General features: G+C 41.8%; 3 protein-coding genes across 4 annotated transcripts; all 3 read right to left on the bottom strand.

Annotated features, from left to right (window-relative positions):
* Positions 1 to 4: 4 nt before the first annotated feature.
* On the bottom strand, positions 5 to 11,436 carry LOC306713233 (vesicular glutamate transporter 1-like; the record flags this gene model as incomplete). The annotated part of the gene is made up of 13 exons (XM_079182881.1): positions 5 to 282; positions 459 to 528; positions 977 to 1,104; positions 1,318 to 1,428; positions 2,226 to 2,358; positions 2,504 to 2,653; positions 3,154 to 3,290; positions 3,618 to 3,704; positions 4,321 to 4,408; positions 4,516 to 4,630; positions 4,728 to 4,846; positions 5,471 to 5,723; positions 11,375 to 11,436. 13 exons carry the CDS (start codon positions 11,434 to 11,436, stop codon positions 5 to 7), a joined length of 1,731 nt encoding a protein of 576 aa, XP_079039007.1.
* A 1,543-nt stretch (positions 11,437 to 12,979) lies between these two features.
* On the bottom strand, positions 12,980 to 15,779 carry LOC306713484 (uncharacterized protein). Its single transcript, XM_079183197.1, has 4 exons — positions 15,012 to 15,779; positions 14,470 to 14,689; positions 14,164 to 14,313; positions 12,980 to 13,633 (listed from the first exon to the last, which is right to left on the bottom strand). The coding sequence occupies exons 1-4, from the start codon at positions 15,180 to 15,182 to the stop codon at positions 13,398 to 13,400; spliced, it is 777 nt and encodes a 258-aa protein (XP_079039323.1). The 5' UTR covers positions 15,183 to 15,779; the 3' UTR covers positions 12,980 to 13,397.
* Positions 15,780 to 15,941: 162 nt separating this feature from the next.
* On the bottom strand, positions 15,942 to 24,778 carry LOC306713063 (sodium-dependent neutral amino acid transporter B(0)AT2-like). Of its 2 annotated transcripts, none has more exons than XM_079182623.1 (12): positions 23,644 to 24,778; positions 22,947 to 23,160; positions 22,363 to 22,520; positions 22,064 to 22,184; positions 21,653 to 21,828; positions 19,780 to 19,890; positions 19,443 to 19,684; positions 19,063 to 19,246; positions 18,770 to 18,971; positions 18,315 to 18,474; positions 18,017 to 18,179; positions 15,942 to 17,896 (listed from the first exon to the last, which is right to left on the bottom strand). In XM_079182623.1, the coding sequence occupies exons 2-12, from the start codon at positions 23,158 to 23,160 to the stop codon at positions 17,648 to 17,650; spliced, it is 1,980 nt and encodes a 659-aa protein (XP_079038749.1). In that variant the 5' UTR covers positions 23,644 to 24,778; the 3' UTR covers positions 15,942 to 17,647. The 2 variants fall into 2 exon arrangements, with proteins under 2 accessions (XP_079038749.1, XP_079038750.1); XM_079182624.1 differs by having other exon boundaries at positions 24,450 to 24,778.
* Between the last annotated feature and the right edge of the window lie 3,207 nt (positions 24,779 to 27,985).

Here is a 27,985-nt window from a genome sequence, read left to right as displayed (position 1 = left end):
TAACTCAATGGTCTCGGTAATTATTGGTTCCTGGTTGGACATACTCCTCGGTTTTGTCCCAGTCTGAGACCCAGCCGCCTCCTCCTCCTCCTCCTCCCCCCATGCCTCCGGCTCCGTTGGGATCTGCTCCCTGGTTCATGGCTCCGTAGCCTCCCCCACCGCTTGTGCGATACAGCTCCTCTGTCTCGTTTCCCAGCTCATCCTCATCCAGGATGCCACATTTCTCATCACTCAGCTGCTCCGGCTCTGCCCAAGCTTGCTTCTCTCCAGATGCAAAGAGGCCTGCAGCGCATGAGACATGATCAATCCGTAAGATACAGAGTTGTTGCACAGTATTCAGGCTTATGACAACCAAACTACAGAAGATTGCATGAAGAGAAATGCACAGATTGTTCCACACTTGAACGCTCTAATGCTCTGGTTCTGGAAGAATGAGTGAAAACAGAAGTCATACACACCATAGAATATAACACCTCCATAATGAACAAGCGAGGCGATGAGAAACACTCCCTGCCACTCCTCCCGCGTCTGTCAAGGTAGAGTGAGAGAAGAAAAAGACATTATGAGCATGAAAAAAAAGCACAAAAATAAATGTAAGTATAAATGAGCTTATTCTCTAAATACCTTTTACTCCTGTCAATGAAATTTGTTGCTCAAACAACTTACTTTAGATTCAACTTCTCCTGTGGCTGCGATTGAGCTACTCTCAGTGCAAATTTTAAGTGATATCGACTCCTCTTAAGTCATACATTTCTCCCTGAATGACTATCGGACATGCAAAATGCTAAAATTCTTTCTGAGGAAGGGACACCTGCTGTTGATTTAGAAACATTTTTATAACCAAATCTAGTTGGAGGTGCACTGTTTACATATATAAGGTCATGCAACATACATGTTTGTGCAATAATCCATGGTAATAACAAAAACAAGAACATAAATGTATTTTTTGCATGTATTTTACAACACAAGCCCTCACCTTATGCTTCGTCATGGCGCCAACAATAAGTGGGCAAACCATACCAGACAAAGTGCCCACACCGTTGGAGATACCCATGAGGATACTAGCATATCGTGGTGCAATGTCCAGGTGGTTGACATTGAAACCTTATGAGGAAAGATAAATACAATATTAGCACATAAACGATAGGAAAGTTATATGAGCACAAGCTCTACAAATTGCACTTTAATATTTGTGGCTAAAAAGGTTAAAAACAAGTTGATGTCCTCTATAAAAAGAGGGGCTTATTGATATTGCTGGGGGCAATGTAGATGCATTGATACAAAATGTTACTACAGTAAGAATAAACGTGGTGTCACCTGAAATGGCAAAGCCAGAGAAACCCACGGCCAGGACCAGGAATGTGATTGCAACAACTTTTGTATGAGAGAAGCCCACCACCAGCAGCAGGGTTGCCTCCATCCCGAACCCTGATGCACAATGAGTTTAACTCGTTAATGGAGAACATTAACCATAAAGCAACAGTTCTGGTGTTTTTGAAGTGGGGTTGAATGACGTACTTGTCTATAGTCAGTGTGTGATTCTTTTAGGTGAGTCTTACTTTTACGTGCTGCTGCCCCCTCTCTACAGCAGTACACATTGCTTTGCTCCTGTGCTGGTTCTCTTGTCTGCTTGTCTACTGTAGGTCAGGTGGACACTGACTATGGATAAGTAGCTCACACAACCCCACTTCAAAACACCAGAACTATCCCTTTAAGTCGCAATGCAAAATGCTCATTCAAGTCAACTTAAGTCTGTTTTCTTGACGCCTTTCTCTTCTTCTGTTTCATAAAATGCTGTCGACTGAACAGTAACTTTTCGTTTGGCCCAGTACTGACAGCTTCCCACAAAGGCATATGTACACTGTATACTTCTCCATTTCACTCTGCTATCGATTTCTCTGTAGTTCAAAAATAGCCAACAGAGGCAGGGCTTCTGCTTTACAGTGAGTCATCATTTCCCTTATGCAGCAACTCTTTTCTCACTACAGCTGACTAAATACTGTATTTAACCCCATAATTAGGCAATAAGGTACTGTTTCACATGAAGGAACCGGCCTTCTGACTAAAAAAAAATAAAAACGTTTTTTTTTATATCAGATATGGCTACAGTTTTAACGTCTTCGGGAAATAAATAGCTGCTAATATTAGCACAGCATGTGAGCTACATTTCTTGTGTACTACATCTATGCATTCCCCTTTCTGAAATTCTAAATTTGCTTTCTTACCTCCACAGTTCATAAGTTTCCTGACGTTAGTGGTGGTCATGATTTGGTTGGAGCGCAGATAGTCAGCAAGCTGGCCACCAATGGGCACGATGATGGTCATGACAAGGTGGGGAAGTGCAGAAACCATGCCCACCTAAAGAGAGATGAGACAAAGAAAACAATGTGTAAAAGACTTTCTAGAGCTTTGACTTTCTTCAGTAGTTTCATGTTATTGTACATGTGGCAACATTTGTTCCTGGTGCAGCACACCGCACATAAGCACATCTGGTTTCTGTTACCTTGCTGATCTCAAACCCAAACACCTCTTCGAAGTACGCAGGCTGGCTGATGAGAAGCAAGTAGAAAGTCCAACTTCTGCAGAAATTTGCCACGATGATGGCATACACTGGCATGGACGTGAAGAAGGCCCTCCACGGCGTGTTGAATTTCTGTAACACGGCAAAAATAAGTTACTTATTTCAGTGATTTTGTCATGGAATTTTTCTCATGTTTCTCAATCATAAATGCACAGCTGTTTTAGCAGGATCAATGACCAGTTTTGTCTATTTGAGATATCTTTTTGGCATAAATGAAAAACCAGGACATTGTGATCAAGATGATGGTGGTTGGAATAAATTAAATGCATGAATGCAGACACAAATGAGCAGAGGTTACAACTTTCTGCCATGTTGCTTTCATTTTGGTCAAATATTCTTCTTCTATACTATTATTAGAAATGGCTCATGACAATGTTTGACACCCTCTTAAGGTTCATCCAGGCTAACTTCCTTGTTACTCTTACTTTGCTTTGCTTGTTTACCATATAGTAGATAGTGTGAACATATCAACTCACATTCAGCTGAGGGAAATGTAAATAACAGGGCAGGCCACATTAGTACTGTGCTACAGTGTATGAATCATATTATACAAATCTATTCCATGCACTGACCGTGATTGTATGTTGGGACGACTCTCCAATGCTTTCCTCAATATAAGTTCTCTCCTCCTCAGTGATGGTGGGATGGGCTGCTGGACTTTCATAAGACACCAGGAACCAGAAGCAGTACCACATGATCCCAAAGCTTCCTGTGGGGAGGAAGAAGACAAGCAGGGGAAGAAAGGTCGTAAAGAACAAGGAGACACATTGATTATAGCTGCTGCCTTTCTTCAAATTTGGCACAAATGTTCACCTAGATTCAAGGAACTGATTGGATTTAGTGTTCAAAGGTCCCTGTGACCTCACAAAACACATTTAATGTTGACAATTTCATGTCTAATAGAGTAAAATGATGAAGTAAGGACCATTTGGAGGGACATGGAAGTAAACTGTAACATGACTGGACTAGTTTTTTTCTACATTTTATTTGTATTTTATTTATTTTGCCTCCGGCCAAAAGGACAAGGGTCTCTTACCGTAGACATAGAAGACTGATGACCATCCTGTGTACTGGACCAGGATTCCAGCTAGTGGCATGGCAATCACAGCCCCAGCATAAGAACCTAGATAAAAGAAAAAATGTGTTTAGCGCCGCCATTTAAATTATACTCTGCCACTTACTTTGTCCATACAACATGTCAATAACTCATTCATTGTAGGTGTCTCATTGTAGGACCACAGTTTGCCACGATGACACACACACAGACAGGTGAAAAAACAACACCAGACACGCGCTGTTGCAGCTGGTAAATAGTGAAAAATTGCATGTTTAGATTGTTTGTGTTGTTCGATCAACAGTCCAAAACCCAAAGAAGCTGGAACCAACAAGATGTTGCATTTTTATCAAAATAGTTGCCAGTTAATTTTCTTTAAATTAGCTAATGTATTAATTTACTAACCGTTTCAGTTCTGTGGGTTCATTGAACTTGCTATATATGATAAATAGATAGATAGATGTATACTTTATTACAGATTTGTTACAGAGTAAACATAAAAATATGAAAGATGAAAGATGCTCAATATATACAATACAATAAGATAACAGAGCAGAATATAATACATTGAAAGAAAATTGAAAGAAAATAAAAAATGCACAGTATATACAATAAATATGTCTCTTAAAGTGATAATAATCATCCCTTGTTTAAAGACCGAGAGAACAGATACAGACGGACTCACCACAAAAGGCTGTCGTCGCCAGGCGACTTCTTTCAAGAGGTGGGGCCCATTTTGCCCAAATGCCGTGACAGGCTGGATATGAAACCCCCTGTGGGATAGGGAAGAAATTACACTATGCTAAATGTTTTCAATAAAATGGAAATCTTTCTTGTTACCAATTTCTTGTGTTTATGAGCAAGCTATAGGGTCAAGCACCTCCACAAGTCCTTGACATATTCTGACAAGGATAACACAGCCAAAGTGCATCCGTGCTGCTGCAGGGATGAGCATGTTCAGGAAAGACGTGGCCACTATAGCAAAGCCAAACACTCTGGAAGAGGAAAGAATAGAGACGGGAGGAGACATTCAGGGTGTATACTACAATGTACAATTATCCTTTGCATACAATAAATAGTGAATTAACAGACCTGTTTGCTGCAAACTTTTGACAGATGAACCCTCCTGGGATTTGGGTTACTATGTATCCCCAGAAGAAGGACCCGTGAATCATTCCCACTGTTTCTGGATCCCAGTCAAACTGAGCTTTCTGTTGGGACACACAGGACGCATGTACTTGAATTAGAGTTCAATCCCTAAAATGCACTGAGGCGATCTGCACGTGTATGTATATATATATATACATATATGTATGTGGTATGTACCAGAATAGACAGTATGTAACAAGCCGCAAAACTGAAGGAAGAACAATACAAAAGAACTCATGTGAAGGATTCCTGTCCCCCTGAGGCCTATGCTCGACCGTTGACCTGTCACAATATTCCCTCACAATAGCTGTCAAACCTTAACTCTGACGAATGACCCCACTGACTCCAACATTGACTGACAGACTTTAAGACAACCAGATCTTCTGATTGACCTGACCATTTCAGTTTTCACGATGTAAACTTGGAAACAGGAAAGGGCTTTCCCCAATTTAAGTGCACCGTTGTATAAAATGTCATTGTATACTGCAGAATTTACATTTCCCCTGAAGTGTAATTAAGAGGCCTATCTCAAACTACAAAAGTCAGAGGAATCCACACGCTTAAGGTGGTATAGTGTGTTTCACCGAACACGTGTCTCACACATAAATAGTAGATAATCTGGAAACACAATGATATTTATTCTGCCTTGTTGCTGCAGACTTCACGCCTCATCCAGTGCCACTCACCACTATGACCTCCTTGTTGTCTCTAAAGACGGTGTGGCTGTTGACCATGCTGACGATGGCCACGCCCAAGTTACATCGGATACCAAAGGAGATGCAGAAGCCAAAGCCTGAGAGGATGGCGATGATGTAGCGCCGGGGCAGGCCGAAGCATGTGCAGTCCACCACGGGTATCTCCTTCTCCTCCACCAGCTCCGGCCGGCCCTCCGCCGACAGCTCGATGGTCTCGCCATTTTCTTGCTTCTTCTCAAGAGCTCTGTTCAGAAGAGATAGGAAAGTTGATATAGCCTCAATCCTTGATTATCTATTTTGTCAACTTGTGATTTGTTTGACATGATTGTCCGGGCTATCTATCAGTTGAACTATCTCAACTAATAGCAATGTTGTATGGCAACCCTTGTCCAAAATATACACCAAAACACACTGACATATGAGAAAAGCACCAAATAGTCAGTGTACAGTTTGCTGATTCACTGAACTGAGCAGCTATTCAAAGAATGTTTAGAGTGCCAGGCCTCAAAAAAAGAAAATCCATTTAGTTTACTTTTAGATTTTTATAAGAGCAGCCAGTCAGTCGGTGAGCAAACCGAGGTTTTCCAAACTCAGTGAGAACAGATGTTGTTCTGTCAGCTTGGCTCGACATAAGATGTTCAGACAGTCTTTCTCGCTGTCAATTTGACTGGTAACTCTAGCATCTTAACAAGAGGCAGTCGGCACAGTTATCTGTCCACCACCGGAGCTTGCTGACATAACTTTGACTTATCGTGTCTTTTCAAGGTGTTAATAAATTGGGTATTATTGAAGACGTTCGTCTCCTGACAGACTGCCTCATCCTGGCGCATCCAAGCTCCTCTTCTCCTTCCAAACAAGGTTAACTGCTCTACTCCGTTTCTGCCACTGTCTATAACCTGTGTTCATATGGTTGCTGAGAAAACCCTGAGAACTGCATGACCTCTGCCAGCCTCCAGTCTAACAGGCATCAAATATGTATCTAAAGGCAGCAGGTCATCTATTAAACATGCGCAATGCTGAGTTCTCAAACAGACTCAAGCACTGCAGGTCCAAATGATGGAGCACAGAGCTCCTTTTATAGCACAGCTTTATTTATTGTACATATTTAGTTTTTCATACATACATGTAAACGTTAAAAGCAAACATCCCCGCTGCCTTTGTCTGGTAATTGTAATTCACAGCCACCATAGAGAGATACACACATACGTGAGAGGACGTATCAGTCCACTCAGCCCTGCAGCTTTTAGACAAAGTACAACACCCAACAGTGCAGGGCATGAATAATGCTGGGATGGGGGGATGGGGATATATTCTATAGACTATTATGTTTTACAGCTGGTTATACAGGACAGGAAATGGGACCGGGATCATGGGCTAGAACTTAACCACATTTAAGTGTATTATGACTCCCCTGAGCCACTAGGGCGAACCATTAATAACAGTAGCCTACTACAGTGGCTATTGTGAGCATTCATCGTGGTCGGGTTGAAAATCCAACAAACGTACTGGAATTAAACAATGTTATCTGTGCTGTAGGTCAGTGTTTAATGCTGTGTCGAACTACCACTGACATTTCAACGCCGTACCGTTTGGCAATTTTGACGTTCATTCATTCATTCAACCTTTATTAAACCCTCATTTTCATTAATGTTGAGTGTAATTAAAACAAAATAATTAATGAGAAAACAAACAACCAGACATGACACAGTTAAAAACCGTCACATTCAAGAGCAGAGTAGTTTGTACTCATGGTTTTAAATGAACCTTTGTGTTGTAAAATGTTCCCAGTGTGTGAGGCGCAAACACTAAAAGCAGTTTTCCCAACTTAAGTGTTTGCACGCAGGACTTTAAGCTCTAGCCAATCACTTGGCTAGAATGAATAAAACGTACTGAGTGTCATGCCATGTCAAAATAACTAATCATAGCTTAAACTATTACATTGCGTGTCGACCAGCCAGAGCCAGCAATAAGTGATAAGGCACGTGCCAAAAGCATGGAAGTAGGAAGTAATAGATTACTCCTTTGATATATGTGCAGCCTCTATTGGTTTCAGCTGGCCACCGTGTGTGAATACGTCATCCGGAGTTTAATGCATCAGTGTGGTAAATGTGGCTGATGTGATCACAGTGAATCTCCTCTGCATTACGACACTGATCCGAACGACGACCGACAAACCGACACTGTGACCACTTCACGTTTTAACAGGAGTCTCGTGGAGTGTGTGACTGAAGGTCTGCTGAAACTGCCCACTCACTGACCAGCAGCCGATTGATCTTTGGTACTGTTGGACAACTCGGTAGAGAAAGTGAAAGGTCCTCACCACAGGATGCATTGAACTGTGCCATGGAAATACAATATTTTCATAGTGTGCATTCAGCATAGCAATTAAGCTATAGCTTACTAGCAAACTCCCTTGCTTACCTTATTTTTCTTCATATTTATTTTTAAGATTGTATATGTGTTTGTGTGTAGATGTAGACCACTGGGTTTAACACCCATCCAAAATCTTTGTTAGTACAAAAAAAAACACTTGTTAGGTGCTGCTAAATGTCACGCCCAAGGACAAGATCACAAGCCTGATTCACTTTTCACATCCTGCTTATAAATAGGCCTTTCCAACTAATTCAGAATGGAGCTTTATTCTCTCCGCTGTGTGCCGTGTCCGATTCAGTTCCTCTGCACACTCTAACGTACCCTTGTCCTAAACCAGAACGTCACCACTCTCTCGAGTCACCGGGCACGAGGACAATAACAATTCTGAAATAGCAGGCAAAGAAAAGCACCATGATCTTTCAAAAGCCATTCTTGAAGCTCTCTATCATCAGGAAATGTAATTCCTGTGGAGATGTATTAATGACATGGATATCAAATATTAAGCGAGAAAAAGACTGATCTTTGTATTCTTGCCAACAAACCTTATCAGAGCGGTCCCCTAAAATCAGTAATCAGACTGGGAAAATAAAAGCTACACAATTATGAAACATATTTGCTTTATTAGTTACTGTAAGCAGAGGTTCTAACAGTCTCCGACACTGATCAAATATTTATGATTCTCACTCTTGAATTATTAATAACTTTGGCTCTCTTGGACTATTTTTGTCTGGGCGGGCTTCTGTCTTCATTCTTCCTGTCTCCTCTTCATCTGTAACCCTTCCTTTTATCGCCAACTCCCCTGACTCACGCGTCGTCTCGCAACACAATTCGCAACATTTCCTTCTTCTTCAACACCAATTTCTGTCCCAGTATCCAGAGGATGTCCGCATGGAGTTTTTAATTCCCTGCAATACAACAGCCAACACATAGCACATATTGTATCTGCTGCGGTGACTTTTCATGACTGACCCTGTGTCAAAGAAAAGCCGTTGTAATCCTCATCAAGCTAGCTGACGTTCTCACCGTCGCACTTGTCACACCATGAGGAAATGTTTGGGCGCTTCTCTGAACCGGTTTGACTCAAGAAGAAAGGTGCTCAGTTTTGAATCTAGAAAGCATGCAAGGAAGCTGAATTCACGTGAGCTATTCCGCTCAGTGAGTATTCCTGGTTATGTCTTAGTTTTAATCTTTTAATTCATACGTCAAGGACAAATGTCAGGGCAGGTCGACAGCTTGGTTCACACTTGACTCGACAGCTTGGAATCATTGATCGGATAGAAGAGAGTCAAATAACTGCCGTTGATTGTTTGAAAGGTGGAAAAGCTCTTCGTGACAATACTACGAAGAATTCGTAGTGAGAATGTCCACTGTGAACTGTTACACTGAAGTCACACAAAATGTGTACATTTGGAGATCATTTGCATTGGCTCAATGAATTCAATCCTGTAGATTTGCTGAGAGACCACATAAAAATCCTATTTTAGTTATATTGAGGGCTATTCATCTACGAGACTCAGGAATGAGATGCAGGAAGAACTGAGGGGAATTGTACAGTATTTATTTTAAAATATTAATACATAAATTAGAGCCAATTAATCTAATTAATTAATCAGTCTGTAACTATTTTGCCAATTAATACTTTTTTAAATTTGTTTTAGGTTCTCAAATGAGGAAATGTTTTCCCTGTCTTCGCATTATACTAAATTGAATATTTGAAGGTTTTGCACTGATGGTTATTTGCAGCCCTGATATAAATAGCTGAATGACAGGAGACTTTGAGTGGGTTCTACTTCAATGAAATCATGCTTCTGTTTTGTCTCGACTTCAGGTGATTTAAATAAATATTGTAAATAGCTTTATAGACTAGGAAAAGACCATAGGTCAGAAAAGGGCAGAGTTAAATAGATTCAAACAATACAAAAAATAAGCAAATAGAACTCAAGCAACAGAGCTGATTTTATAACTGAACTATAAAGGAATACATCGTCTTTCTATATGCTGTTGACCGGATACAGCTCCATACATAAAACAAAGAGTCAACACAGCAATGTCCGCCTTTCGCTCTGAGCGGCCGTTAAGCATGTTGCGTGCAGAGAACAGCGCCGGGGAACAGGCCGGTGCGCGTTATGCACGGCAGCAGGGTACCACCTGAGCACGTGCGCTCAACGGAAATGAAAGTATAGGCCGCTACGGGCTCTCTGTCGTGGGTCGAGTTGCCTAATCCTGGCTGTGACATGCCCTGAAGAAGGGGGGGGGGGGGGGGGGGGGGACTCGGTGTTGAGCTATCCGGCTACTTAAGTAGGGAGAAGAGAGAGAGAGAGAGAGAGAGAGAGAGAGAGAGAGAGAGAGAGAGAGAGAGAGAGAGAGAGAGAGAGAGAGAGAGAGAGAGGTGTCCAAGGTGTGTGGCCTGATGTCCTGCAGGGATTTACGTGGGCCGACAGCTTGGACGAGCAGAGGCTATTTCTGGAGAGGATTTAAGTGTTTAGACGCCACATCAAATCCCGAGAGGAAGAAATGGTGTTCATCAATACCTTCTCACGTTCAGATATCAATCACTGGCCAGACTCCTCCCGACTACCTCACTTATTCTCAGCGGGAAAGGTGTCTTACGCTTCTTCTTTTTTTGCCAACAGGAAGTTTCTCATAACCACCTGAGTTCTTTCCGCATGTGTCTTGAGAGTCTAAAATACCACACGAAGAAAATAAATGACAGATTTCCTGCCACGTCCCGCCCTTGGTCCATCATCACAAGTTCTCAGCTTTTGAAAGCCTTTCCTGAAGGTTAATGAAGGTCCTCTCTTACACGCACTGTTCCTTAGGTGACACCGAATAACAGGCCGCACATCCTGTTTGACATTAAACACAAAGTCACTCTCATTCATTTGGGTAAAATGGACACCCTTATCAAACGTAGACTACTTTGTGTAAGGGGCAAACTGGAACACACTGTTAGATAAACATCCACATATAACCGTGACGACACTTCCATAATTTAACAATGTGACAGCACTGCAGAAACGCCGGGGAGAAATCAATCCAGCTATTGATCCAACGCCTCATTTTTCACCGATACGACAGTTTTCAGCCTAAAATTAAACTTAATTCTCTTTGATTGTTTCTCTGGGCCAAAGGAGAAAGATTCCATAGCATTATGCATTTAGAAACAATATTTGTCACTTTTTTTTTTTTTCATCAGCTGCTGCATGAAAGCAGTTGCTTGTACGGTGATACATTATGTATGTCAGTTTCTTATGTGACAGATTCAGTAGCCTTTAGAGGGACAGATGTTGTGCCAGGGCACCCAAACCCACTAAACCAGGCCTCTGGACACCTTGATCTTCAAAGGAGCAGTTTGCTTCTTCTTAAAATCAATTCCTCATAATAAAATCAGGTTTTTAATGTAGACTGTACTCACTGTTAATTGCAAAAGATGAACTTTCTTTTTTAACACAACAAGGCAATTACGCCTGTAGCTTTTTAACACGTACTTGTTGTAATTTGTCCCAGACAGATTTTACATACCCGTATATTTTCCCGAGAGTCTTGGCTGCCACGACTTTAAACCTGTCCGGCCGGATCTCCATCCTCGCGACTCCTGGATCCGACCAATGTGCAGTATTTGCACGCTCCCGATTGAGCGCACAGCCTTCTCCTCTACTCCCTCCGCCCTGTTATTGTCACTCACACATACAAAATAAGAAAAAAACTTGATTTTACTTGATCGCTAGACTTCTTAGCCCGCAGTTTCCTGTGCACCGGAATCTGTTGCCAGCGACACTGAGATTTAATCTGCGTCAACTGCCTTTGTATAAATTCAACCGAGCAAACATTGTCTGTCCCTCTTTTTTTCCAGACTTCTCAATGTCCAAATGAACTTCCTCACACTCGTTTGGTCTCCGTTAAGGTTCAGAGCGCGCTAAAAGCAACTTCCGACAAGATTCGTGGCCAAACGGTGTCTCTGTCCGTGGTCCTGGAACCAGATTACCGCTGCCTGCGCGCTAATCTCTCCAAGTGTGTGTAGTGAGTGGAATGGAACATGTCACTTCCTTCCTCGCAGCCAGCCGGGCGTTTTAAGCATTGACTTTACAAGCGGTGTCTATTCTTGGAGCGGCACAAGACTTGAATGGAGACAGTTAGAGTAAACACTGTCCGATCGAAGCAGTTCTCAGGTATTTATACGCGGGAGGGGCAGGCTGCTCCTGGGACGCTGCCATGTTTCCAGGGTTGGATTGACGATTATTTGAGTTTAAATGACCTGCGATTCTTAAAAAAACGAAAAAGAAACACTATATATCAGCAGTAACAGAAAACAAGAAACATGGGATTTAAAAAACGACAGGTTGTAGATGTTGTGGTTCTACCTCCTCGTCTTAGCAATATGTCCTGTGCGTCATACCAACATTTCTAAGAAGCTAAATAAAAAATGAACAGCAGGGAGCTGCTTTCTCAGAGAGAGCTACATATAGACCAACTGATATAGAGATGGCTGTATATTGAAGTATCCGAAAGGGATAAAGAAAATGGACCAAAAGGTCAGTTAAATATTTACATTATGTTAGTGATGTGCAATCTATCGAGAATAAAGTCTTTAAAAGATAAATATAACATTGCAGCTTTGCGTATTTCCCCTTCTTCCAACAGCAATGTGTCATCTATAAATTGGTTCAAAATGTTACTGAATGCATAACTTGATGGACTTTGATATCTTTTTTTTAATCTTTGCATTGGAAGTGGTGCGCACGTTATTTTTTTATTCTGATATCGTAAACCTATGGTGGAGCTGAGACTGGAATAAAGGTCCATGAAAGAAACAGGCAATAGGCCGTTATTACAGAGGACATCGTGACATATCACTGTCAGGAAATCCCAGGTGTAAACAAAATAATCAATGATGGCTTAATTCCTTTTAGCCGCCTCAGTTTCAGGGTCCTGGTATTGTGCATGCAAGGATTAGGACATAGCATAGAGCCACCATTAATGTTAGAACCAAATGATTCTAATTCAATCTGATTTTGTATAGGGACTGTAATTAGAAATGAGCAAGACAACATTTCTTTAATAACTGGACAGTTTATTTTTTTTCTAGTACCATACTGGACAACTACTGAAAGGGTGTCCGGTATTAGATAAGGTGCAGGAAAGATCTAGTTTAATGTAGCTATGCAAATGTGCATATGACTGCAGTTTATACATTAGGTTGTGATACAAAGGCAAATGTTTGGGGCAGATTTGGTGATGCGTGTGGGCAGTTAAAGGTCAGGAGGTCTATGGTTTGACAATCGTATCTGACAGACTTGACAATTGCAGCAGGTGGTGGATATACTGTACTTCTGCCATCACATCACATCACAGGGCTCTCCCGTATATTCTACCAACAAATGCCGCTGAAGAAGTCCCTTCATTTCTAAAAGGGTGGCGTATGTGCAAAGTCATTTCCCTGCAAAAATGAAAACTTTGATGTGTATAGATATTGGGAAAAAAAACTGTGTACATTCAAATAACAACTACATTCAAAAGTCTCGCACCGCGAGCTAAGCATTCGACATCAGATACAGCTCTTCTCCAGATCCCTTGCTGATATAGTTCTCAGGGAATGAGAGGAGAGGAAGAGGGGAGGGAAGGGCATGGCAGAGGGAGGAGGAGACAGGCTGGGTGGCACAGAGATGATGGATGGAGTGTCCGAAAGCGAGCCATAACCAGGTCTCTGCACAGCTGCCGCACTGGAGCCAGCAGAGGCGTAGAAAAATACGGGGGGGTGGTCCATGGGGTCCGCGGTTAAATCTGCAGACAGACGGATACATAAGGAACCGCTCTTGAAATACATTTGCTGTTCTACTATTAAAGCTACACATCATTTATGAGTGCCTCCAATTTACAGCACAAGGAAGGGCTTGAGTTCCAGGAAGTCATTTTGCAAGTCCATGAACACATTACAGCATGCTGATGTCTAATAACCCAGCCTGCCTGTGATGCTTTACAACAAATGATACCCGAGAGACGAGAGAGGAAAAAGATCAGATGTTGACAGGGCCAGTCTTCTCTCGGTGTCTGCCGATGAGGAGACTGTATTTCAATCTTCAACTTCCTTTTATCCCTCTGACAGAGACGTTTCTATGCTCACAGCTGTCGCTTTTGTTTTCTCTGCAGTAGTGCCACTTTGTAGTGACGGCAGATATGATATCTTTATTTTTTTTTTACAGACAGTCCCTGCAGGCAATGCGATTTGGCACCAAGGGGCTGCAGTTTCCTCAAGTGTAAGATCGAAAGACGCTCTAACGCAACAAGAATTGAATAAAAGTCTATTCATCTACCTGAGTCGTCGTTAAGCTGGGTGTGCAGGTACTGGTGTTTGGTGTAGAACTTGTTGTAGATACAGTACACTGCAGCCATCAGAGCGAAGGTTCCCATGGCCGCGGCGATGAACAGACCCACTTTGGCGTTATCTTTGTCTACACGGGCATCTGTGGAGGCACAGCGACCATCAGTCAGACTTTTCACACCCACATTCTGTGTGTGTGGAACCAGCTTTTACTGCCTCTCTGACATTGACATTGTGCACGCCCGAATATTTGCAGTTGCGCTGAAAAAAAAAAAACATTTCTTTGAACTGCGCTTACACGTTTGCTTTGCATTTAAGTGAGTGGTTTCCTCTTTTCTGAGTAGGTCTCGTATGTGTGGGGCAGGAGGAGGAGGAGGAGGAGGGGGGGGGGCTGCCAGGGCCTGATGGCCGTTGATCTCCTGCTCGGACTGCAGGGTACTCTGGGAGCTGCTCAGTGGAAGCGCCAGCAGCAAACAGAGAGCTGCAAGGACCGCCATGTGGGTGATCCACTGATAAGTCTGCAAGTGAATATTAAGACACTTGCAAAATATATAATCAATGAAAACAATAGAATTTGTATCTGAAGGTTTTCTTCTTCTTTTGGTATATACATGCTTTCTCTTGGACGCTAACAGGCCTGGCTATGGACTTTAATAACAGTAAAAACAATATCACAGTTGTTTTTCATACTCCACAGCTTGTTGTTCAAAGATATACTTTCCCAGTCTAAAGAAAAATACTGATCTCTCTGTATACTATACGCACACACAAAAACACTTTCACTGTTATTCAAAGGCAAGTTTTAACATTTTAAAAACGGATCTCATCATGAGTACTTACCTGAGGTTGAAGCGAGTAAGTTGTGTTTCTGTCTGCCGGGTGTTGGCCCTGTTCTCTCCGCCTCTCTGGCTGACTGATGCGAGGCTGCATCCAAGACAACAAGCCTCCCCAGACACCGAATATTTCCAAGGGCACACCTGAGAGTACTCGTCCACTCACGCATACACACATGTAGGAGATGTAAGTGTTGTGTTGAGACAGACAAAAGTGTGGGGGGGGGATCTTTCAGAGGATTTCCTTCAGCAGCAGTTCTGCTTTGGCACAATGTTTTGTATTCTTTAAAGAAAATAAACTGGAGAGGGTGCCGGGGTTGCTTGCTCGTAACAAGTGAAATCAGATTTTATTTAGGTAATTTGGATGCGATGAGGGGAAAAGAGCAATCGAACCAAATAAGCTTAAGTTGAAATGTTTTTGCAGCTCACACAACCTGCTGGAACACGAGGGTATTAAGCAAAGAAATGCTGACATGAGCGCAACAGAGCTCCCTGCTGACACATACATGTACTGATTCAATCTCATGATGGTTATGAGGTCCCAACTACTATTATGCAAAAACTAAATATCTTTAAGATATTTCTTTCTTTTATTTAAGTATGACAAATTACAGAATTCAGCAACCTGAGGGATTCTCAGGACGAAGAAATCAAATGTTATTTTATTGTCAAAATAATGGATCCACCCATTTACTGACAATGGATCAGACGCCAATTATGTTTTTAATCAAGTAGATTTTCCACGTAGACGCATAGATTACCTATGTTTCACTCTACTCTTCATTCTCTAATGTTGATGGAAACAGAACATATATACACACACACACACACACGTCAATACAGATATCAATCAAGGGGTCTATTGAAGCTTTCCATTCATTGTGTAGGATTATATATTCATTTATTTAACTATTCTTAACACAATTGCATATTAAGTTTCAAAATTAAAAGATGAGAAAGTATCAGACATAACTTATCTTTAGAGAGAGCACCGGTCAAACCATTTAGATCAGATAATGGGTGGTTGATCTAACTACAGATGTGAATTCAGAACAAGTTGAACAAGTCAATACTTAAGACCTGGTCGGGTAAAGTCTGAGCAATGTTTGAATTGCAAGCTTAAGTCACATCTCAAACAGCAAAGATTATTTCGATACAGTCATTCTGAAAGAAAGTTTTTAATAAAATTTAAAATATATTACATTTTCTGACAATTCATTTTATGCAGACTTACAGACTACATAAACGATTACAAATGGACTTTAAGTCTCTCTAGTCCGCCTGATTAAATGTGAAGGCACCTCACTTTGATCCATATATAGTAAACAACATGAGAACAATTCATACTGACGGTAACCCACTGAGAATGGAAAATAAACGACACCTTTGTTTTCAGAAAAATGACCTCGAAAAGATGACCAAGCATTTAAGTAAAAAACAAAATACCTTTTACAAAAGAAACATTACTTTATCGTACACTACACTTAACTCTGATGTAAATGAGTATTTTTCTGGTCTGTGGCTTCATGGTCTAAGACTCAAACATGCAACTACTTTCCTCCTAAACCTGAGCTTAAAAAAATAAAATGATCACGACAATTTCAAAGTTACAAATAAAAAAAGAACAGAAAATCCCACGCATTTTCAATTACATTTGTTCATGAAGAGTTCCTACAACTACTTTATACATATTTACATTACAAATAAGAGTTGACCTTAATATTTGTACCATGCTATCACTTGACAAACTTTTTACCGATATAAAAAAAAAAGTGATGTTAAAATAGCAATCGCCACAGAGCTAAGAAAGCGAGTGCTCTGATTCAGTGTAGCAGCAGTTGGATTTCAGGTTGTTTGGATGGAGAACGTTAACATACGGTGCACATGTGTAGTATGAATTGCAGTGCGCTCCTGCAGACATAAAACATACCTACAACAGAATATCAAACTGTAGAACCAAAACAGTGACTCTGGTGTTTTTTGAGCTGTAAACGTGGTGAGATGTAGTGAAGGGCACTAATACTGTACCAATAGCTGCATTTAATCTCAACATAGCTGACGTAACAGTCTCATAAACAACTGTAGTTGATTAGCTTTGAGGAAAATATGTCATCGTGGTAAAACAGAGCGGATACATTTCCTCTCTGGCCGTCCTGACAGCACAGGTGCAGTAGAAACATGTGCTGTACACAAGTACGGTGATGCCGCCATTTTCTGCTATTTAATTCAGGCTCAGCTGTTTTTCATAAGTCACAATCTTAAGCACAGACTAAAACAATTTTCATAACAATTGTAACATTCACTGTGCTGTAAAACAGATACAAAAGTTAGATAAATGGACAAGTGTCTATGGCTAATAATGAAATTTAAGACGCATTATTTTTGATTATTCGGACAACATTCATCATTCATTGGAAATGTTTACTTTTGTGCTACCAAACAGCAATAAATAGTTTATTTATTTTTGAGTATTTTGGAGACAAAATAAAAAATAAAGTGGAAAAGCTTTTAAATATTAAAATAACCTTTGTCCCTCTTTCCCACCAAAATCATTGAGATTCAATTGTCCTTTAAAAACGGCACACTTAAATTTGGATTGCGTGCTGATGGTCCTTTTCCACCGTGTGACGTCATGTCCGGTGTTTAGGAAAAGGACGCAGTGGCACCGTTTCTTTCACTCAGTTCTGACATGTCAGTCATTGGAGTTTCACAGTTGTCATCGGTGCTAACAATGCGGTACTGACCAGTCTCTGCATGTCTGGCTGTTTGCTTTGTCCTCTCCAGCAGAACAGCATGGATGAAGGCCACTGGGATGGGCATTATAGCAAATATGATCAGTATAGCCATGACAGCCAGAGCCCAGCCTGGGTACTCCAGCTCCTTCTCAGAACCCTGAAGAAAAGGGAATCAAATAATCACTCAAAGACAACATCTCATCTTAAATAGCTTCGTTTCTTTTCAGCATCAACACGTCACGGTTGTATTCTCTCCATTTAATACAATTATCCATACCGTCTCATGGTTCCATGCCAAATACTTGGGGCGTTTGATGAACATGCGAATGGTGGTGGCGCCCAGCAGGACCAGCATAGCCGGCAGGGAGATGTATTTCCACAGGTACTTGTAAATCACATAGGGACGCCAGCCCAGCATCGCCTCGATGTCATCAAGGAACCTTCAGGAACACAGAGCGGGAAACTCTCACAAACACATTTTTCAACAAAACACCGATTGGACTCAGAAGGAAAACGGATTACTTGACATTTACGTGGAATCTAAGCTTTCTAGAGATAAGACAAATAGACCTCACCTATCAGCTCCATATAGCCAAGACACGCTGAAGGTCTCAAAAACCACCACGATGATCAGGGGCAGAGTGGCAGAGTAATCATCGAACATCATCACAAAGTAGTTCCCACACCGCTGGGTGAAGAGCAGGCCCATTAGAAAGCCCAGGATGCAGCTGAAAACTGCAACGACATGAGCATGTAAAGGTGAAGCACAACTTACAACAAGATACATTTGTGGATTATCCTGAATAACGTCAGGAGGTAAATGTATTCATTTTGCTCCCTCTCTGCTTAAGGTGTCAGGGAAAAGACACTAATAAAGATAATGTAGTGAGGTAAGACTTTACTGTCCAACAGCACTGAATGGGAAACACACAGTTCTCACTGACAGTGTTGTTTGGAGCATTTTGCAAACAGTTCCATCTCCCTTTGATAAAGAAACGTGATGCTTGAGGTGGAAAAGAAAGGTGTTTACTTGTGAATTTGGTCTTGTTGTTGGCCAGAGTTTTGAAGCGGTCAGTGAGTGGGGCGAGGATGCCTTCCATAGTGCCAAACATGGTGCTGAATCCCAAGTTGAGCAGCATGAGGAAGAAGAGCGCTGACCAGAAGGGGCTGCCGGGCAGGAGTGACATGGCCTCTGTGAAGGCAATGAAAGCTAGGCCTGTGCCCTCCACTCCCTGAACACAAACAAGAGTGCCAGCTTTGGCTTAATGTACAGTACGCAAAACACAGAAAAAGAAAGAAAGGTCACAAAAACTCAATATTTACCTGCTGCATCTCTTTTTCCAGGTCACAGTCTGTTAAATTGCCAGGGACCTTATTTCCATTCTGTTTAAACCAGACCCTGTAGTCCTCGAGAGCCACAGAGCCGGGATCAGAATAGTTGAAGCTTGGCATCAGGTTTGTGTCCACATTATTACTGAGAAACTGCTCCGATAACTCCTTCATATTACTAAGACAAGAAAAAGACAAAACACAACTGTAAACATGCAGTTTATGAATGAATAAATCTCAGAAGAAAAGTAAAAAACAACATGTCGGCCACAGAGGGCATTTTATATACTAGTGACTTACAATTTAAGTCTTTATGTTGTTTGGGGGGTTTTTTTATGCATAACTCAACATTCATACTTTGATTAAAAACATACCTGGCCACACATGCCAGGGCCTTGTCTTTGGCGCGGAAGCCGAGCACAGCAAACACCACCAGAGAGGCGAGCAGAGATGTGAGGAAGTTTATGGTGGCGACGGTGAAGGCGTCACGGTGGCAGTTGTTGTTCTTGGGGTTGTAGGAGGAGTAGGCGATGATGGACCCGAAGCCAAGGCCTAAAGCAAAGAAGACCTGTGTGGCCGCCTGCCGCCACACCTGAATGTCTGCCCAGATCTCCAGCTAGAAACGCATAGAGGGAACGACAGGTGCGTCAGGGAAATATTCATATCTGCCTCGCTTTTCTACACGTAACCTTTTGCATTTCACGCGGGTACCTTGGGGTAGAACATGTAGAAGATTCCATCCAAGGCCCCATCCAACATGAGCCCTCGGACGAGGAAGCAGAACAGCACCACGTAGGGGAAGATGGAAGAGAAATACATCACCTAGGAAGTGTCAAAGAAGGATTATTACAACGAGTGAATCCAGACAGCTACCACAGACGTCAGTCGGTTCCTCTTCACGGAGTCCACTGTGGACAAAACGTAGTTCTCGGAAAAACTGCGGGAGCGTGAGCCGCAGAGGTCATAAGCGTGGTACCGCCAGCTGCCGTCTGACTTCCAAGGATGGCTTTATCATGGCGTTGCCTCTGCGACTGGTGTTGCTGCAGTCTTGAGCAGGCAGGACTGAGCAGAGCGGGATTCAGCTGGTTGTAATCTGCAAACACACCACTCGATGGCCACCAAATCCTACACACTGTCGCTTTAAGTGTAAAGCTTGCCGCTTGTCATACACTGAACACATTGCCTTTGTAATAGAGATGATTAAGTCAGTAATTGTGTGAAACACCTGATGTGAGACTAAGCTGTGTTAAACTTCCTCTCAGATATTAGCTTTAACTCTATCAGGAAATCCTTATTTCCACACCGGTGTGTTTGCCTCAGGCAGGGTTCAATTCCTGTGTTTGTTAAGTAAACATGAACCACCATTTGGTAACACAAATGTCACCTGAGAGAACTTTAGTTAAAAAGGTTTGTCTGAAAAGCTTTGCTGTTCACTATAATGTATAATTCAACAACAGGCTGATGTGTTTGGGGAAAACAAACAGGACAGTATTAAATAAATGCTGATTTACAAAACACTAAATACTTTAAGACTTGAGGTCAACGTTGCTACTTGAAGTGGGTCAACACCTAAACCACACATTCCAGAGAGATTACATCACCCGAACTAACCCTGAAATCTAAGCCCAACACATGACGGGGATTTGACCAAAACAAAGTAGCACAGGATACAGGTGTTTTTGTTTTCCATCAAGGAACAATTTCGCTGGTCCCCAAAGTAATCACTGTGATGGTAATCAACTTATTGCCACGGTTCAAATTTAATATTGTGTTTAGTGGAAACAATTGAACATCTTTCTAATATTCCCAGCACCATTTCTAACACATATGAACCATCTGATTCCTATATAGGGCTGCACAATTAATAGAATTTTAAATCGCGATCACGATTTTGGCAGCCACAATTAAATGAGCATGACGTTTAAAATGCGTGCTCTGCTACATATCAAATCAAGCGCTTCCTCAACAGTCAGCCAACCACCAGGGGGAAAACGAGACGGGGGGGGATGACATACGCCCACCCTGTAGAAGTGGAAGAGTAGAGAGACAGAAGCTTTAACGACCAGTACTTGTGCTTAATTTATTTACGGAATGTCACATCTGTCACTACATGTTCGCGCATTTACAATTCCCATGCTCTCTGTATCTCATGGCGGTGTTCCGACCCGCCCCGCTCCACCCCGCCCCGCTCCGCTCCACCCCGCCCCGCTCCGCCCCGCCCCGCCCCGCCCCGCCCTGCACGCACGATGCAACAGTCGATACCAAGCATCTAAGGTCCGGTAACTGGTCATTAATGAATAATCGTGATCTCATTATTGATCAAAAATATGATTTTGGCCATAATCGTGCAGCCCTACTCCTATATACACATCATAACAAAGATAAACAGTCCCTAAAACTGTAAATGTCCTACGTAACAACTCGTCCAGTAAGTGACTGAAAAATGCTTCAGTCCAGTAGTTACAATGTTCAAAGTTCCTGATAATCACAACTCTACTGAAACATCCGAGCGCTGTTCCAACGTAAGCAAAGCTTCCTCGACGGTCAAAGCAACAGCTGGAGCCACAACAGACCACACGGTTACCTTGACAGAGCTCTTGATGCCCTTGAACATTGCCAGGCACACGGCGGTCCAGGCCGCCAGCAGACAGCAGACGATGTACGGGTTAAAAGAGCCCGTCTCATCGATGGAGTCTGTGGTATCCAAAGCCTTGCGGTACCAGAAATACGATGTGGGGGAGCTCTTCTCACATTCTTTTACTGGTGATAAAAGAAAGAAAAAAGAGGATCAATTACTAGTCTTACATGTGACTCAAAGTGAATACATTTACAGTTTTAAATGCTTTAGGATGCAAATTCAAATGCACGATAGTTTTTGTTTTTTTTGTCGTCTTCCAGCTGCATTTTGTTGTGCATCACCGTGTTTGCACGATGACAATAAAGGAGCCTTGAAGCCGTGATTCAGTTTTTTTTCACCTCCATGTTGTGCGTTTACCTGTTACATTCCCCTCTATTGGACACTGTTCCCAAGGTAAAGGGTTCTGGAACGAGTTCCCGAGATAGAAAAGGCTCCACGCGAGGATCACATTGTAGTAGAGGGCCACAAAGAAACACACCTGAGGACAAAAAAAAAAAAACATGTTATGTTTTTAAGAGTAACCGTGCCATTTATCATACAGCAATGTGCTTTTCTAGACGGTGGAAAAATGACTGACTGGAGCACAAAAATGACACCTGGAATACATTTCCCATCAAATAGTGAACAATCTAGTAGTTTAACAAACAGTCTCTTACCACACAGCTGGAGTAGCCGATCCCTGCCAGCCTGGGGGAGATGTACTTCCACACTCCGATGCTGCCCTGTCGGATGGCCTGACCGGCTGCCAGCTCCAGGAAGAACAAGGGAATGCCTATGATCAGCATCAGCAGCACATACAGGAGGAGAAAAGCTCCTGCGGAGAAGAGGTGACCAAATCAGCATCTTGGTGATTTATTCAAACACACTGAGTAGATTGATTGAAAGCATGCACGTTATTACCAAGCATTTGTATGTAAAATAAGACATTAAAACATCCAGATGTTGGAACATCAGACTTCAGAGCAACAGTGTTTAGTGCTGTTGACAGTTAATACATATAAAAACAACATGTTAAAGTGTGTGCTGCTCATTTGGAGGCAGGCAGTAAATGCATTTACATGCATGCTCTTTCTGGTACTCTCTCTCTCTATCCCTTTCATCACATGCTCGCCCTGTGATGATGACGCTGACTAACTAAGCTACTCTGTACGCACAACATCTGTGTTTGGTCCCATGGGACCCAAAAAGGCCCCAATCCCGTGGAAGCCATCTAACGTGGACGACGATAATAGGTACTCACCCCCTCCATTTTGATGGCACAAATACGGAAACCTCCAGACGTTGCCGAGCCCAACGCTGAATCCCACCTGAGCCAAAAAATAGTCTATTTTACTGTTCCATCCTGCTCGAGCGACGGGGTCAGAGGAGGCCGGCTGGTCGTCCTCGCCAGCGTAGCAGTCGACCTCAGTGTTTTCGGTCTTGTCATCGTCTGTTGGCAGGGGCTGCTTCTCCATCTAACACAGGAGGACAAGAAGAAAAGAAAGACGGCGGTAAGAATGTAGAACGTGAAGTAGCACATAACCACTGCATTGATTATGTATTACTGTGGCTGATCATCCATGATGACCAACACAGTTATTCTTGATTCTTTATAGATTCATGGAAACTTTTCTTCAGCTGAAGAACTGTTTTTTGCGATGCTACACAGTCATTTGTGGTGAACCTCAACATATTTACTCTGGTGCTGTGTGTGTGTGTGTGTGTGTGTGTGTGTGTGTGCGTGTGTGTGTGTGTGTTGCCAATATATTAGGTACACTTACCTTAAACTGCTGCAGTCTAATTCAACAGCCCTGTAATAAATCCTACCTGCATGGATGTCTTCATGCTTTATATAGTTTTAAAAAGTATAGAAGAACACCCACAAAGTCTATTTTCATGTGCTAATTGAGCAAAAGGCAAGTACTGACACCGACTAGATGAGATAAGGATGTTCTTACCTTGAGGACAAACACCTGCGAGTGTTTTGTGCAGCGAGGTTCTGGCACATGAAATCGTTTTACTCGTTTAGGTGCAACAGGTGTGGGACTGGTACTGACTGGAACTGGCTACTCGCGTGCTACTCGCAGGTGAGCGACCGTTGCATCGTGCGCGCGGATCGGGGCGGAACACCGCCGTGCGCGATACAGAGAGCAGGGGAATTGAAAACGCGCGACCATGTAGTGACAGACATGACATGCCGGCGTGTAAATAAATTAAGCACAAGTACTCGTCCTTCAAGCTCCCGTCTCTCTCTTCTTCTACTTCTTCTACTCTTCTACTTCTACAGGGTGCGCGCATGACAGCTCTCATCTCGTTCGCCCCCTGGTGGTTGGCTGATTAAAATTCGATTAATTGTGCAGACTGAAAAAAAATCATAATGCGTCTCTGGTATTGTTCAGGGGGCCGGACCAAATGTGGAGGCGGGCCGCATCCGGCCCGCGGGCCGTAGTTTGGGGACCACTGCATTAGACTGACAAGCTGTCATCTGAGTGTACACAACTGCAGCCGGCTGTCCCACCAGGTGGTCTATCACAATTGATTAGAACAGGTGGGGTCCAATAAACGTCCTCGCATGCGTCACATTAAGTAGAGCAGTTAGTTCCTAACATACGTTAACATCACTTTCGAGGTACAATCAGTTGTAGCCTCTTCGCGCGGTAGCTGAAGCTACACCATGCTTATAGCTTACACCCCCGACCGCCTGTCTTTGTCTCGCCTCACTGTGAACACAGAAAACACACACTTCTAAATAAACCAAACTCACCTAGTCACCGGCAAAATGTCGCACGAGGTAGAAGACACACCGGAGATGGCAGAAAACGGAGAATATCGGCAATAATGTTTTAGTCTTCGGTCCTAAAAAGAGAAAAACGTGCACGTGTGGCTGCTGCTTGGTCTGTCACTTTATCATCCACGTCGCGAGCGGAGTTACTCTTCTGTTTACATTTGGCAAATTAATGCAACATGTCGGATACTTTGATGCCGATATTTAACTCCAACTATAAAAAGATATAAAGTCAGATGAATGTGTGTTGGAATTATTTTACCGCCCGCGTGTCCTCGCGGTTTATTGCTGTAATCGTGTTTTTGTTTCTTACGCGTGAAGGAAAGAATGCCTTACAACAAGCCGCACCCCTAGCATGCACACAGTGCTGCTTTCAGGGACTGCAGGACATTTGCAAAATACAACCAATATCCTGTTGCGAGCGACTCTATGAATGATCTATTATGATCTATAAATCTAGGAGTCGTCTACAAAATGATATAAAGTATTGAAAAGTATCCATCAGTTTATTGGAGCCACAGGTGAACATCTTAACATTGCTTCTATGTTCAACTAACCATCCAATCCAAGGCCTATGTCTAAAACCCCCAACTGTATTTAATTCACTGATAAAAAACCAGCAAATGATCACCTTTGAAAAGCTGCATGGAATCAGTGAATGTGTGTCTTCTTCAAATGAATTACTAGAGAAAGTACTCAAGTAAGTTCAAGTAAACAAAATGGTGAGCTGATCATGTACAGTACTCAAGTAGTTACTTTCCACGTTTGCTATAAATATGTAGTGAAAGGGAGCGCCCAAATCAACAGGCATTTGCAGCTTTTAGCTCGTTTTAAATAGTCCTGATGGAGTAAAGTTTAACCATTTGATCTACGTTTCATGGATTGTCAAACATATACGACGTGGAAAATATACACTTCCTCCACCACACCTGAAACAGCTTGTATTATTACGATCATATATTCGCTGTTTCAGTTCAATTTTAGTTCTGGTGAAATAAACGAAGGGCGAGGGCTGATGCAATAGTTGCCCTCCTGTCATCGAGCATGGTTTTCTGTTAGACTGGAATCATTTCACGTCCTTGAAAATATTCAGTTTTAGATTCAGCAACATTGTACACTACTTTTTTGTTCATCAAAGTTAACGTTGACCTGGCAGCTAGTGTCTCTGGACCGCACCGCTAGTGACACACACACACGCTGCACATACCTGCACATAGCTGCACATGCCACGTATTTACTGCGGTCAAGTGGTCCGTCATCTGCGGAACTTCGGTCACGTGAGCCGGCGTTTGAAATGAAATGCTCGTCTATTCGTGGTGTTACGGTACGGGTGCTTGGATAGCCCAAAAAGCCCAGAAATAGATCAAAATTCATCAATAATTTGTCAAGATTCTTGTTTATGAAGACTCTCACTGTACCCATGTATATTTTCAAGAGATATTACTGTACAGTTTTTGAGAAAAGTACATGTAAAGTTAGCTGAAATGACATTTTGATATTCATAATTTCCCCATATTTGACATTTTATTAAAACTAATTCTTAAGAGGTTATGTAAATGTTTCACTGGAAACATGTACTTTTCTCAAAAACTGTACAGTAATATCTCTTGAAAATATACATGGGTACAGTGAGAGTCTTCATAAACAAGAATCCAGTGAAACATTTACATAACCTATTAAGGATTGGTTTTAATAAAATGTCAAATATAGGGAAATTATGAATATCAAAATGTCATTTGAGCTAACTTTACATGCACTTTTCTCAAAAACTGTACAGTAATATCTCTTGAAAATATACATGGGCATAGTGATGGTCTTCATAAACAAGAATCCAGTGAAACATTTACATAACCTCTTAAGAATTAGTTTTAATAAAATGTCAAATATGGGGAAATTATGAATATCTGAATGTCATTTGAGCTAACTTTACATGCACTTCTCTCAAAAACTATCCAGTAAGATTACATTACATTTGACATGGAGATATATGGGGTCATCATGAACAGAACTTTAGCTATCCAATGAAGGAATTTTTTTTTTTTACAGATCAAAGATTATTATTAGGTAATATTATAATTTTCGAACCCTTTTTCAATTAAAGATTATACAGCAGTGTATTTCAGATCATTTTATTGTTGTATTTCACTTAATGTACAAAATGACGTTGTTTTTGACTTGTTATATCAAATTAGACAAATTATTGATGAAATATTGATCTATTTCCGGGCTTTTTGGGCTATCCAAGCACCCGTACCGTAACACCACGAATAGACGAGCATTACATTTCAAACGCCGGCTGACGTGACCGAAGTTCCGCAGATGACGGACCACTTGACCGCAGTACGTATTTGGAGGCGACACAGTCTACAGTGACAGTCACTATCAACTTATTATTAAAGTGTAATACATGCACTTGGAAATAACTCCGTATAGTTGTCAATAAGGGAAAAATACCTTGTGGTATGAAATGATAGAGATCCTTGAGAATATTCCAATGTCCCAAAACTAAAGTCAAGTGGTTCTCCCCTTGCTTGCTGCCACTTCACCGACTCCGCCTGTCTCCTCTATTGACGGATACAACGGAGGCTGGCCCACCGCCAATAAAGGACTGTTATGAAACCTGACACCACACTTCTTTCAGCTCCATGTGTATGGTTGCCCCCTAACCCGTATGCACGTGGTTTAAAGATGTTTAGTTTATTTCCAAAGTGCTATGACGTTGCCAGAGATGGGCAGTATTTCTATTACTTGTATTTGAAATACGTATTTCAATTACTTTTGAGTATTTTGTAATTTGTATTTGATAGATCTTCAAGTTCAACGGATTGTCTGTTAAATATGTTATCTGAGTGTGACAGATGTCAACTAGCTTGATGTATAACATATGTCTGGGTCTGGCTACATAGCCTATTGTATATACATGGTGATGGTTATCAAGCTAGCGATCGATGCTAACATGCTAATGACGCTAGCATGCTGTCTAGGCTAGTGCATAGCCAGTGTTTAGCAAGTTAACTTATCAGTCGAGTAGCTCGCTATAGGAAGAGGGAGATTGGGAGCTTCTATGTCATATGTGATGAATATTTTCTTGTTGATACAAAGCCAAAGTGTATGGGCTGTTAAGTCCCATTAATACAAATATATATATAATCAATCAAGTTGTTGTCTTTTAATAGCTTTGCTTAGTTACACTGACATTCTGTGACTGTTTGTGGGGTTCACCAGAGCTTTGTGTACATTATAGCCCAAACCTGAATGCTCTGCTATACCAAATTGTGAGAAAACAGAAAATCCAGAAAAAAGTATTTCCTATATTTTAAATACAAAATACATGTATTGTATTTTGTTACATTTTCTGTCACCTGTATTTTGTATTTTATTTAAATAATTTATTTGAGGGGTATTTAGAATTTTGTATCAGAATACATTTTGCTGTATTTTTGCCCATCTCCGGACGTTGCTACTACAGCTGCCTGGTGTGTCTGACACAAGGCAACTGTCCGATGATATTAGTT

The sequence above is a fragment of the Pholis gunnellus genome (assembly GCF_910591455.1).
Source record: "Pholis gunnellus genome assembly, chromosome: 21".
Lineage (NCBI taxonomy): Eukaryota > Metazoa > Chordata > Actinopteri > Perciformes > Pholidae > Pholis > Pholis gunnellus.
This window is presented reverse-complemented; position numbering and strand designations above follow the sequence as displayed.

Bases quoted from the DNA above. Each gene is read 5' to 3' on its own strand.
- LOC306713063 (XM_079182623.1), bottom strand. From the start codon at position 23,160: ATGGAGAAGCAGCCCCTGCCAACAGACGATGACAAGACCGAAAACACT. The intron at 22,521-22,946 runs GTGAGTACCTAT...TCTTCTCCGCAG, and splicing joins GTGCCATCAAAATGGAGGGG to GAGCTTTTCTCCTCCTGTAT. The intron at 21,829-22,063 runs GTAAACGCACAA...TTTTATCACCAG, and splicing joins AATAGAGGGGAATGTAACAG to TAAAAGAATGTGAGAAGAGC.
- LOC306713484 (XM_079183197.1), bottom strand. From the start codon at position 15,182: ATGTGTGTATGCGTGAGTGGACGAGTACTCTCAGGTGTGCCCTTGGAA. The intron at 14,314-14,469 runs GTAAGCGCAGTT...GTGCCTCCACAG, and splicing joins CTTAAATGCAAAGCAAACGT to ATGCCCGTGTAGACAAAGAT. The intron at 13,634-14,163 runs GTAGATGAATAG...GTCTGTCTGCAG, and splicing joins CCAGCTTAACGACGACTCAG to ATTTAACCGCGGACCCCATG.